General features: G+C 39.2%; 1 protein-coding gene across 1 annotated transcript in view; it reads right to left on the bottom strand.

Annotated features, from left to right (window-relative positions):
* LOC101915830 (metabotropic glutamate receptor 5) overlaps positions 1-14542 on the bottom strand; it is a 156222-nt gene that overhangs the window by 21730 nt on the left and 119950 nt on the right. Inside the window, exon 6 of the mRNA XM_027779416.2 lies at positions 9991-10930. Coding sequence (XP_027635217.1) covers positions 9991-10930 — 940 coding nt within the window. The remainder of the gene's footprint in view (positions 1-9990; positions 10931-14542) is intronic.

Below are 14542 nucleotides of genomic sequence, written 5' to 3'. Positions count from 1 at the left end.
CTGCCTTTCCGGACTCAGTTATATTTTTTAATTGTCAGATCTTATGTGCAAGTAGTATTTTTCACCCGCAATATTACTTGGTCTTGTGGTTAAGGAATGATGAAGAACTTGCATTTCATAGCAGCAGAGTTAAGGCTGGCCTTTAGACTAGGTAAGACAATATGTGTGTGAAGAATTCTACATAAATGTTAAAGAATTAAATATGAAAAATATTTGGTGTTGTTATTGTAGGGGTTGCTTTGAAATACAAACATACTGTGCTCTTGAAAATCAAGTCCGTGAGACTGATCATGCCATCTTGACATTTTATCATATTGCACTGAATATTTTTAAAGAGGTTTCAAATTATTGTGTGACATTTTCCCATTTATATAATGGCTAAAATAAATTATATATTATCAAGCATGGCACTTTTTGTTCCTTTTAAAAAAGTCAGCATATAAACATTGTTTGCTCAATAGCTCAATTTCAACAAGCAAAATTACTTTAAAACCAAACTCACAATTTATTTTTTTTCAAGTGCATCTTTTTTTTACAGCTTATTCTAATTAAGCAATCATATGTAATTGCAGCTGGTGAATTAAAATGACATTTTTGATGGAATGATATACAAAACATTATACTGGCTCAAGGGAAGATCAGACTGATAGCAAAATATTACCAATGTTTATTTACCTTCTTCCAGAAAGGGTATTTCTGAAATATTGGACAAAACGTTGTATAGGATTTTTGTACAATAGGGTCTCATTCACATAGTACTTCTTGTTCTACCCATTCTACTCACCATGCTGAGCTGTCCCCTCTGCTTTGGGTTTGCAGAACTAGACATGCCATAGGAAGGTGCCATTAATTAATTCACTATTTCCTTCATTGTGTTGAAAAGGGAAGCTAAATCTCATTTCCTCTGAAGTATTTTAAATATTAGAAACTTATCTAGGTTTGGGAAATGGATGGATGGGGGCCTACTTTGCAGTGCCTTACCTTGGCATCTAGTTTAACATGACATTTTTCAATTTTGCTGACTTAGGAGAAAGAAGTTTCTCTTTTCTAATGTTTTTTATTACTCAAGATCTGTTATGCTATGCTGTATATTTAATATATTAACTCTGTTTTGTTTTCTGATGTTTTGCATCTTTAGTGTTTATTAGATTTTTAATCTTTCTTTTTCTCCTACCTCATTACTGGATAGTGAACTGTAAAATTACTTCGTTTTTTTTCTAGCAATGTGTAATTGTGTAATAAGTCATCAACTGGCAGCAAACTGGATAATCACAGCAATATATAATGTTATAATTGAAACTATAGCAAATTAAAGGAGTTTTGTGTTTATATATTTTAACAGACACCTGCTTTGAATTTCAGCTACAGTTATTAAAAAAATCTATAACCAAATGCAGTTCTAAGACAGCTGAAATTCCAGCTCTTCTCCCAGCTCACACTAACTTGCAGTATTCAAGGACAAATACCATTCTTTATCATTCCTACAGGTATTTCCAACAGTGGCAGACTAGCTTATATCTTGTTTGGACCTTGGAAGGAGGGTGTCCTAATTGTCTGTTTATCAAATTAATTCCAATGCCCGTTTATATCAAAGTTTGCTCTGGAAAGATCCAGAAGTTCCTTTGGTAGATAAACGTGTGCTCGGGTCAGATGGTAGCTGGCAAGAGGATCTGCATCATGCATACTGATGGGCATGATGCCATCTGCATGGCTTGTCGGTGCTCTTCAGCATGAACGATAAGGACAGCATTGATATAGTATATGGTGACATTTATTTGTCACCAAAATTTTGGGAGACAGGCTTGAAGATGGCAAAAAAAGGTAAAAGAGGTAGACATGGCTGTTACAAAATAGAAAAATCTTTCTCAGCTCTTTCTTCCCCTAAAAAATAAACCAAACTCCTGGGTCCCATCTTCACTGCTCCTTCCATTTCTTTTTTTTTTTTTTTTGTAGTACACTAGCAAGGCTGCATTTGCAATCTAGAGCGTATTTGTGTAACAGTAAGCAGGGAACCGCTTACAGCATAATTTAATTTGCACAGTTCAGCTTTGATATGTGGTTCAAAATGGTGGAGGTGCTGTCTTAATAATATAAATAATTCAAAAAATTAGGCTTGAATACATATGCTCACTTAATGCAGCCAAACAATTTGTATCAGTCAATCAGTACTTTAATTAAATTTAAGTTGAGGGGAAAACTCAGAACACCACCACTAGTTCTGTATAGAAATTAGAAATCATTGTAATCAGGGCATTCAAGAATATAAATTCATTATACAGATGGAATGTTTTAGCAGCAATTTATCAAAATCTTCCAGACCTAATAACTTTCACTGAGTTTCATAAAATATTCTTCAGTCATTTCATAATAGTTGAATTTTTTTTTTAATTAATCACAGTATCAAGCTTGTCCGAAAAGACACCAAGACTAAATTATTTAGGGAAAACTGAAGGACTCAAACCATTCAGTAATCTCTCAATCTAAATTTTTGTAGCATATTAGATTAAAATAGCTCCAAATGATCCATTTGGGAACTGATTCATTAATAAATGCAGACTAATCAGTCAAAAGGATAATGACTTCCCCTGAAGAGTCAAATGTTTTTTTTCCTGCATACATCAAAATTCCTTTTTCACAAGGCTACAAGGCAAACAAATAATTTTTTTTTGTATCACTGTGACTAGGTTTTGTTTTTTTACGTAAGAGCAATACCCACTGAGCCAAACCTTCACTTTGTGTAAATTGTTACCTGCTTTAATGACATTGTGTCGTGTAAGAAGCTTAACCCTCACTGTTTTGCCATCATCTCACAATACAAAGCCATCTAAGCACTCACATGCAATTTGCCATCAATGGTCCCCTTAAACAGCATCTGTAGAAATTACCTTATTTTTTGGTACATGATGATTTCTCAGTGGCATCTTTTGCCTTACAGTAATCTCTGGTCCTCTTTTGTGCAGCACTTTCACTTTTCACCTTCCACTGGGATTTATTGCACTGAGGTAAGCAATGGCTAAAAGCTGGCCACTGCTACAGTTCAAGGATGGTGCTGGTCATTTCTATAATATAACTTCTCAAATATTAGTTCTCCCTATTCACAGTCTTCGATTATCACCTGATTAGATCCCCATACACACAAGGGTTTATTTAAAAAATAAAAAGTCACCAATACATTATTTTTCTGTCCTACAAAACATCAAGGTATCAAATAATGAATGATACCCTTTTTTTAGTGTTTGGGGTTTTTTTGTTATTGTTTGTTTGTTGGTTTGGGTTTGGTTTTGTTTTTTTTTTTGGCCAGTGAAATAAAACCAGAATTGTAAAGGTCTTTTAGTGTAAAGCTAATATAAAAGCCTGATGGATGGGGCACTTGTGGGGTCCAAGAGACCCAAGCTGGAATCTCTCCTCTGCCATTAAAAATAATTGCTCTTTTCACCAGACTAGAAAATAACTTTCTGCCTTTTCCAATCAGTGTTTATTTTATACAAAGCAGAATGGCTCCACCAGGCTCCAGGAGGAGAGCAATCCGTGTCGGCATAACTGACAGGCTGCTGTTATAACTCCATATGAGAGGTGATCCACCAGTCCTGAGCTCTGTATCCTGAGGTTACAACCTCTTCTAGATTCGGTTTCACACTGCTATGCATAAACCAGTGCAACTACCTGCATAAACTGCAGAACCAACGATTTTCATGAAGCCTGTGGCTGTTATCCTATGGATTGGGAAAGTTGTTTTTTCCCCTGTTTTGCCAGACAATGGACCTGATAGAGTGTTAATCTTAGTGTACCGTGTGACAAATCAGATCACCAAGGGTATCTCAGCCCTTTGACTGGGAAAATGGTGAGTATGAACCTGTAGCCAATACCCTGACAACATCTGGTAAGTAAAAAGTTTTTCGGTAAGTAAAAATTTTTACAAATTAGTTTGGAAGAGAAGTGCAGTGTACTTTTATCATCATTCAAAATGTGTCAAAGAAATTGTTCAAGCTGCATATAAATGAAGACAAAATTGGCACTTGTACTATAAGAAATGTGTCCCAATAGAACACGCTGTGGCAGAAACTCACGATCAGTATCTTTCTCAATGGGTGTGCACACACATGGAGGAATGTAAGCCAGCTTCAGCTTTCCACAAAACTCCCCCAGATTTTCTTGTACTCCGTATTCTTTCAGATCTGAAAGTTCCATGTCACATAACAGCCCTTTTTGTCTCTCAGGCAACTTATCTTCCTGAGGCACAGGGAATTTGATTCTCTCACATTTACATCTGAAATCCTCATGCTGATAACGCACAGACACATTCTAAAAAGATCTGATCACAGCTTGATGGCCATGGCTTCAGGTCTATCCACTTATTTATGGATGTGGCTTGCAATCAGCCAAGAACTGATATCTGGGCAACAGGAATTGCATGGGTTGCTTCTTGGAGCCCCTTGGCTTGGTAAGTGTAACAGTGGCAGAGGTTAATTTTAATGGGGATTCCCATTTGTCTGGAAACTCAAAGATTTCCCAGGGCTTCCTTAATAATGCAGCATAGCAGTAGTCAGATGTTGAAGAAGGTGTAAGAGTTAAGACTGCTCAAGTTAATTCAAGCCTGAAATTTTTGGTTCACTTCTTTCTTCAGTGTTTTAAATTAATTTCAATTAGATTCAGAATTAGAAGGAATATTTGAAAAATTTCCCAAGGGGGGAAAAAACCCAAGTGGTTTCTTTGGAGAAATTTCAATTCAGGCTTCTGAAAAAACTAACCTCAAGATTTTGATGCTGAGATATGATGTACTGATGTATGATATAATATTTAGACTGCAATATTTTAAAACCATGAATGGCAGTTTCTAGGCTGTTCCAAGCATAGTTTTCTTATTTTGTGGATCAAGATAGCTCCTGTTTGAATTGTAATGAAACAGATATAGTCAGTCATAAGAGGGAAAGAGAACAGATAAGAGGAGAAACCAGGTGTTCCTTGCATAAAACAAAGCCCACAGGGTGATGGTAGACACCTGCTTCCAAAATATTTCATTATAGCACAGTTTGGGACTGTCTGATGTAAACACTAATTGTAGCCACTGGTGGTCCGGGGCTGAATCCAGTCCAGTGGAAAAGTCTACTTTTCTACCTTGCTTATCATGTTTTCCTCATAGGAGACAAGGAATGACAGTTAATGGCACATGAGCCTGGACACCTGAATGCTTTTTCTGATGCCTGTGCAAGGCAGGCACTTGGTCCCTCAAGCTGCTATTGCTGTACCCGTGTAACACTTGAGAGGGAGAAAAAAAGGCTCCTGAATGGCACCAGATTCTTAGGTGGATGTGGGAGCACCCTTGTCTAACTTGAATAAGATAAAACAAAATAGTAATGATTTATGCTAATTTTTGTGGTTCACTAAAGCAAGGTTCTCCACTCCTGAATGAAAGCTGTCAGTCCTATCACTTCAGCAGACGTATACACAGCAATGCTCAGTTCTGCAATCACACAGTGATAAACAACTTTCTTAAGAGGACAAGATAATACATTAAAAAACAAATTAGTACTTCATTTGTTTTTACAGCCACAGTTTATGTTTAAATCTTTAGGAATTACTGCATCATGAGGTAAGTCCAGGTGGAATAAAGCATCACTGTCACACTGGGCTATTAAGCTTTAATCTCAGTGAGATTTGTGAGTTGCTGTGGATGAGTGTCTACGATAACATGCAGAAATCAATATGCATCTTTTTTCTGTTGTCTAGTATTGTTCACATTTTTATGGAGGAATTATGTGCAGTACCAAAAACATCCAATGCATCTTGAATATGGCTAACATTATCTGACTGTGCTGGTGATGATTCTTTCCTGTTCAGTGATCATATCTACCTGCCTGGGTAACATTGAAAGTACTGCTCAGTCCTTTAGAATAGTTATGAATAGTTATCTTCAGTGATCCTAACTCATTTAGAAGATGATGATCTGTCTTGCATAGTTTCAGGAGTGTACTTGTGGCTTGCAGCCTTTTGCAAATGTGGTACAAGACACCTAAATGAGTCTCACAGGGAGAAGGGCCAACTGGCAGTTAAAAAACACTTTAGCTGCCTAATTCCTTTCTTCTACCTCTCACTGTTACTGCAAAAATAAACAAGGGGCATGCATATGAACTAAGCTTCAAATCTCCAGGCAGAGAGCCTTACCTTGGGATTGCAATGGTGTTTTCTGACCTCACTCTTCTTTCAGCAATTCCCACCTCACCGCCTGAACAGCTCTGCTGTTTGTGTCCAGGTCACAGCTTGATCTATAGAAGGGTGCCAGGTTGCTCTTTTCTACAATTAGTTGGAGGGAGATGCCTGTGTTCAAAGGGTTGGTATATGTAAGCTTGGAAAATGGGGCATGTGTAGTCTGGGCCAATTAAAGACATGTTCCAGAAGAGATAAACACCTACAGTGGTTAAATTACTGTGTGGAATCCAGGGCTAAGATACTAAAAGGCATGAGAAACTTTGGAACATCTGCTCCGTCTGCCTGGTGAAGGTAGCATCATGACTGAGACCTTTTGGTGTGCAGTCCTGGCTAGAAATATCATAGTGGTAGCTCTTGTAGCAGAAATATACAGTCTTTACTTTACCTGGGATACGGTTTTATTTGAAAACGAGGAGAGGATAAATTAGTCTTGTATTTTGGACTCTTCTGGACAGCAAAAGGGCTGAGTAGCATATTCCTGGAACCTTAAGGCAAGATTTGCTCAATTTATTTATGGCCTTCCAAGTTGCTATGAAATTAACTGGTAAGGTACCTGGAAGCAGAAGGTCTGTATGCCTCTCTACACAGGTTGTGTGGCTTTGACTCCAGCTATGTAGTATTCAGCCTTCTTCTTTGTGGAGTCACTTCTGATAATGTCTGGTTTGTTAGCCCCATTAAAATATATCCCTATCTAAATGAGGATAGAATATGTTTTGGCGAATACTGCTGAATCACAATAGCCTACTTGAAAAGGTTTTCATTTCACTAGGTAATGAATAGTTTTACTTTCTCTTTCTACATATTTCAGTACATGAAGATTCATTCCAACACATATCCACAGCTTGCCTGTGTTCTCTTCATTGAAGAACACCCCATGCAAAAAGTCATTTAGGACTCTAACAGATGCATTGCTTTATTTAGGCAAAAGCAGTCTTGTTATCTGTCATTTTGCAGCTGATGTGAAAGCTCTGAATGGAGAATTGGCATTATCTGTTTGACAATGATTTGATGCAATACTACACTGTGCTATAAATTAGTGTCAAGAAGCAAAATGCTAATGATAGGGGCCCTTCTATACACTGGTGACTTAAATAGCATGTTTCTTTAAATTCAACAGTGACTCACTCTCTTTTAAATAAAACCCCTCTGAGCTATTTAAATAATGCCATGTAGCTCTAGTGCATATTTTCTGTGATTCTGAGTACTTCAGTGTTTACTTGAGTAAGTATGCAAACAAGTTTTTTGAGCATTGTACTGAGTAATACCTTGAAACATATTACTGTGTACAAAAAGATTTTATTAAATAAATGTTTGAATATTAACTAAAATGGTCAGGCTTTGTTTGTTTATGCTCTACAGTAAGCAGAACTGAAGCTGACAGTGGTTTCCTGTTCTTTTTTGGAGATGGTATCAGACATAGGTGAAGTCCTGAGCAGCATTTTACATTTGCTCAGCCCATATCAGGACTCCTTTTTGTTTTCTTTCATGCAACTAAATAGGCATTGATTAGAGAGAATTTCCCATGACTGATGGAACCAATTTGCCCTTGGATCCCCAGACCCTTCAGGCACCCACTGACTGAGCACTGCTGAACTCACTGGCACTGGCACAGTTTAGCCAGCTGAGGAATCAGACACATGGATTAGGAGTGTCTTTTGTTGCGGTTTTATGTGTTGACGAACACTGCTGATGACATAGAAATTTTTCCTCCAAATTTCAAATGAAACGTTATAGTTCTTTATATCTAGGGAAATAAGCCAATATATCAGCTTTGAGCTGCCTTTCTCATTCCTACACACACATACTAGGCACTCTCAATGTGTTTCAGGATTGAAGACATTTCCAAGACAGTGCTATTGAAAAAGAAGTCATTGTTGATGATGATCTATTTATTACATTCTGCTAATAACTCTCTACTGCAGGTGTTATCTACACATTGAGGTATATAAAGAAATGGAAACGGAGTCCTCAAAAAGAAGAGAATACACCTTGTCTTTTAGGGTATTTAGTAGCAGGGTACACTCCTTACTTTTCAGAACAAAACAAAGATTTAGAGCAATATCTTTCAAAACCGGGCCTTAATGAATGCCAAACCCAAGATCTTCCCGTCATCTACAACTTCATCTTGTTGAGTAAAAAAGCTGTGAGATGGCAAATAAGCTCTGCAGCAAAAGTGAGGGAAAATAATAATGATCTCAAAGAGGAGGAATGCCCTCCTATTAAGGACACGTTATGAAGAATGCTTCTTTTAGCAGGCCCAGAAGTTGTTGTAGGGCTTCTAACCTGAACACCTCAGGTCATTCAGGCATACAGACAGAGGCTGTAGAAAAGGTCATTGCAGGTAACCATCACTTAAGCTGATAAAGGATTTATTATTTTAAAATAGCATCCTACTCTGCACCTGGAAAGAAACTGGAAGATACCACCTTAACTGAACATAGGTATAAAATTCTTATAAGACTGGTCATTTCTGTACCAATTCAAAGTCACTGAAAAAGAAGCATTAGTGATAAACTGACAGAAACAAATCATCACTTCGGCATAATCTGTCCTGCAGGTATTACTAGCAATACCCTCCCTCAAGTCTAAACTGTGGTTCACGCGAAGATGCAAGTATAAATTGTCCTCGTTCCATGCCAATTACAGTGTGAACAATGGCATGTCAGGAAATATTTGTATTATCAATCCTAAGATCCATGTGTGTTTCAGTGAGGAGGAAAATCTGGCTACTAGTCACTTCCAGGCTAGACACACATAGCTGAGGAATGACAAACCCATTTCTCTGCACTTTCATACAGGCAGCATTCTTTGTTTATGCCAGAAGTTAAATAACCCAAATCATCCCCATAGCACTCGTATCAAAGGTGAAAGGGATCAAAAGATGAAAATGCACTGCTGGGCTGGGTGCAATTCTATACACTCTGTCTATGAAGTAGAACACTATTGTACTCCACAGCTCTCCTTTCTCTTTCACTTACTGTAATTTTTTTACAATGAACATACAAGTTGTCTTCATGATCACTGGATTAAAATAATTCTTTGGGAAGAAACCAAAATATCTCACAGGGGAGCATTTGTTTAGTGACAGGGAGGGTAGCAAAAGCAGGGCCTGTGAGCATCTGAATTTGGTGGAGTTAGGGGAATGAACACAGCAAAAGGTATCAAGAAAAGTGAAGAAGAGAAGATAGATGAGGATAAAAACAAAGAAACAGGAAGAGATAGTGCAAGAAAGGAAAGTCAAGGGAATAGGAGATAAAAGGTGTAACAGAAGAGTCATATGAAACAGATCTTCAGATGCCTGAGAGTGGCTGCTCATGATATCACTTGTGTTTATTACTCCGCCTAGTTTATGTAGCACTAGTAGCAACCCTGTTGTCTTACTGTTGTGACTAGAGGCAAAATACAGACACTATGCAATTCATTTAAGGGGAAGAGACTGTAAATGGGTGCATTCAGGACAAAGCAATGAGTTATAATTCTCATTCTTTTGTGGTTTTTTTTTCCCCTCCTAAGATCTAGTTTCCCTCCTTATAATAAGTCTACAGTTGACACAGCCAGTACTTCCAGCCTTGTAATTGTTTGCCCATTGCTCTGTCCCCTGTTTCTGCACAAGCGTTTTAACTAAATCAAACCCCAAACTGTTACAAAGGTGGGAGAGAGGATTAATTCCTCTCCCAGTGCAGAGGCAAAGGAAACAAACCTATTTCCCTTTGTCCTTCCGCTATTCGTAACTCTTAGAAGACCATAATTTCTTCCCCACACTCCCACATTAGGAAACTTTACCTAAGGGTTTCACCAGACGATCCCCTTCTTTTCCATAGGTTCACCAGGCTGCTCGAGCGGCTTGCGGCTGAAGATGACTTTCCATCCCCTACGTGCATGCGGACTACGGTTGATGTGGTAAATGCACTGCGTACGTTTCTTTCAGGCTTAGCAAGGATGATATAGACCTTGGGCACAAACATGCAGCCGAGTGCCACCGTGGCACTCAGACTTACTGAGAAACACATGGTGATTATCTTGTAGTTGCTTCCAAAATATATTGGCACAAAAGCCAGCCAAATGATGCAGGTGGTATACATTGTAAAGGCGATATACTTTGCTTCATTGAAATTAGCTGGGACATTTCTTGTCTTAAATGCATAAAAGGTGCAACTCAAAATTAATAATCCATTATATCCAAGGGGAGTTACAACACCCAAGTTGGTGGTGTTACAAATCAGGTAGACCTCTCGGATGCTTGGATAATCATGCATTATATCTGGTGGCTCCATTATAAAGAGAGCAACAATTATGCCTAATTGTATACATATCAGGATAAATGCAATAACCAGTTGGGCACAGGCACTCATGAACCTGGGTTTCTTTGTACAAATCTTCTTCTTGCTTCCAGCCAGGATTCTTGCAATGCGGTTGGTTTTAGTTACTAGAGCAGAATAACTCATAGCTGGGGAGAGGCCGATGCCAATTCGTTGAAGATAACAGTAAATCTGTTGAGGTTTTGCGATGAGACAGAAAGTACACAAGTAACCCAAGCAGATGCCAGCTAGAATGATGTAGCAAAGTTCTCGGCTGGATGATTTGACCACTGGAGTATCACGGTACATTATGAATATAGCTGTAACAAACAAGGTGGCCAGCAGGCCCAGACATGCAAAAACAACTGCTGCAATTGGTTCAGGATCACCCCATCTGAGATACTGGACTGGGATGAGGTCACAACCTACAGGAAAAAAAAAAAAAACACACAACCAAAAAACAACAGAAAAAGAGAAGGTAAACAAGTATGTAGGAGTGAGATCTTCAATGATATAGTTACAGGTTTTCCTGGTATTTCTCTTCTTTTTATCTCTCAGGAAGGTGCCATTATAATAAGTGTAGGCTAAGATTGTTAATATAATGTCACAATAAATACATTTCAGTGACTACTTATTTCAGTAATATACTTTATCTGGAATATAACATGATGACTAGAAAAATGGCCAAGCTGATTAAGACAAGTCATCTCTCACAGTGAAATTCTCCTGTTAAATTTTTTTAAACATAGTAATTTATGAACAAATTTTAAAATCAATTTGCATTACCTTAGTGCAAAATGCTTCAGGCTTGTCTGCATATTATATGCACTTAAAGGACCAGACATCAATCCTACTAATTATATTGTACATTATGAAGGATATTGCAACTTGTTTAATGATTATGGGAAAGAATCTTACAGATTCTAGCTGTCAAGAAAAGGAGAGTGCTTCTGCCTCAGAAATGCTACCTTTTTTATAACAAAAATTTTCTGGGATCAGAGTTGCAGATAATAGGTAATTTGGGATGGCACATCCTGCTCACTTCTCTGTCATTCATGCTTTTGAGACTTCTGAGGAATTAAAACATCATCTAACTCATGAAATCAAACTGAATTAAATAAATTAGTGTCAAAGCTGAATTAGCAGTGCAACTCATATAAGGACACTTGTTTTTCAGTCTCTGTATAAGTTTTAATAAGCTATTCTATATACACAGGTCACAGGAAGTCAACCTTTACATTCCCCACTGTGCAGATTAATGGCCAGAAGGAAAAGCTGGCAGAAAACTTGTTGCTCACATCCCTCCTCTATCCCTCCTTTCCTTTTGCACTGTAAAGCCTGGATAGGTGTGGTGGGTTGGGCCTGGTTGAACACCAGGTGCCCACCAAGACACTCTATCAATCCCCTCCTCAGCAGCACAGGGCAGAGAGAAAAAAAGATGGAAAAACTCTTGAATCAAAATGAAGGCAATTAACAAAGCAAAAGCAAAGGCCATGTGCAGAAGCAAAGGAGAACAAAAAATTTATTCTCTAATTCCCATCAGCCACTTCCTGGGAAGCAGGGCTTCAGTATGCTTAGTGGTTGCTCCAGGAGGCAAATATCATTAATAAAAGAATGTCCTTCCCTCCTTCTCCTTTCTCTTAGCTTTTATTGCTGAGCAGATGTCATATGATATGGAATATCCCTTTGGTCAGTGTGGGTCAGCTGTCCTAGCTATGTCCCCTCCCAAGATCTTGCCCACACCCAGCCTGCTTGTAACAGGGGAAGGTTGGAGAGACAGCCTTGATGCTGTGCAAATGCTGCTCAGCAGTAGCCAGAACACTGGTGTGTTATCACCACCTTTCTAGCTTCCAACACAAAGCACAGCACTACAAGGGCTGATGTGGGGAAAATTAACTCCATCTCAGCGAGACCCAATAGAATCTCCACCCCTTATTCCATACCATTTTCATCATGTTCAGGTCCCACATAATTTACTATCTCTCTCTCTCTCTCTCTCTCTCTCTCTCTGTATCTATCTTCTAACCATCTCATTCTCATTACCGAAATCGCTTCTTACCAACACTTAAACTACATAACTTAAACCATCTTCATAGGCAACATACAGATTTATACATTCTCATTAACAACTATCCCCTGTCCTTTAACACACAGATATTACTATCCTTGGGCTTCCTTCACTCCTCTAAATGTTCACAGAATAGGCTATGACATGTACCATCTCTTAAAATGGGTGCTCAGGACAGGAGAAGCAGTATGTTCAGTTGTGGGGTACCAACATATATCCATTATATCTCTCGACATTTCCAGAGGCTTTTGGGCAATAGCGGGTGCTACACCCACTCAATGCCATGGTCCTTTGCCCAGGAGTTAATGAGGCTATTTCAGAAAGGGGTCCAATTGCATGATTCAATTCTTTCTAGGGTACCATGTCACCACAAAATTTGCCTTTCAAGGCCTAAGGGGGTGTTTTGGGCAGTGCCATGGTTTACAGGGTATGTTTCTAGTCAACCTGTAGTTGTTTACACCATGGTAAGATTGTGGCGCTTGCCTTGGCGTGTTTGTGGCAGTGGTCCAATACAGTCAATTTGCCATACCTCACCACACTGAAAACCCAGCCACCGCCCTCTGTTCCAGGGAGACTTTACTTGTGTGGCTTGCTTGATTGCAGCATGTTTCACATTCGTGAGTGACCTGTGTGATGGCCTCCATGATCAGGTCCACCCCTTGATCATGAGGCCATCTGTATTTTGCATCTCTTCCTAGATGTTTGAACGTTTTGTGTGCCCATTGAGCTACAGATCTCTCACCCTTACGCTCCCAGTACAGATCCACCTGATCAATTTCATTTTTGACAGTCTTGTCTACCCGTTCATTGTTTCTATGTTCTTCAGTAGCGTTGTTTTTGGGCATGTGAGTGTCTACATGATGTACCTTTAGAGCTATGTTTTCTACCCGGGCAGTCATGTCCTCCCACAATGCAGCAGCCCAGATGGGTTTACCCCTGCAATGGCAGTTGGTCCTCTTCCACTCCTGTAGCCACCCCCAGAGGGCATTAGCCACCATCCAGGAGTCGGTACAGAGATAGAGCACAGGCCACTTTTCTCATTCAGCAATCTCTAGGGCTACTTGGATGGCTTTCACTTCTGCAAACTGACTTGACTCTCAGTGGCTTCAATGACTTACTGTGTGGGACTCCACAAAGCACCTTTCCACTTCTAATGGTTTCCTACCACATGACAGGATCCATCAGTAAACAAAGCATAACACCTTCTGAGAACTCATTATATGATGGTGCCTCTTAAGCATAAGCTATGTTCTCAGGCAATGCTCCAAAATCTCTGCCTTCTGGCCAGTCCATCTGTTCCAGGATTTCTGGGTGCTTGGGTTTCCCCTTTTGAGCTTGTTGCATGATCAACACTACCTACTTACTCCATGTAGCCGTGGTTACATGTGTAGATGGGATGTTTCCTTTGCAACATGGGCAATTGTGGAGCCAAGAGGAGATATACTTCTGTACCAACAACTTCTGAAGAGGCTTGAACCTCTCATGTGTTGCTAGTACTCTTTTTCAGTCGAGGTGTAGTGGGCTTCTGATCCTTGATATCTCTGGCTCCAAAACCCTAATGACTGACCTCAGATGTCTCCTGATGTTTTCTGCCACAGGCTCCAGGCAAGACCATGCTCTCCAGCTGCAGTGTTAAGTAGTTTGCACAGCCGGTACTGTCTGAACAGGCCCAAGAGCTACTGCATGAGCTATTTCCTGTTTGATATACTCAAAGGCTTGTTCTTGCTCAAGACCCAGGTCAAAATAGTTCCTCTTTTGGGTTACTCAATAGAAAGGCCTCACAAACTGACTATAACCTGAAATACGCATTCTCCAAAACCCCACATAGCCTAGGAAAGCTTGTGTTTCCTTCTAATTAGCTACTGGAGACATATTGCTGTTTTGTTAACCACATCCATAGCATCTATCCTTCCATTTTATTCCCAGGAACTGAATTTCCAATGCAGGTCCCTTGACCTTCTTTTCATGG

Source organism: Falco peregrinus, chromosome 4, assembly GCF_023634155.1.
Source record: "Falco peregrinus isolate bFalPer1 chromosome 4, bFalPer1.pri, whole genome shotgun sequence".
NCBI classification, from domain to species: Eukaryota; Metazoa; Chordata; class Aves; order Falconiformes; family Falconidae; genus Falco; species Falco peregrinus.
Note: the sequence above shows the minus strand (reverse complement) of the source record. Positions and strands in the feature narration are given on the sequence as shown.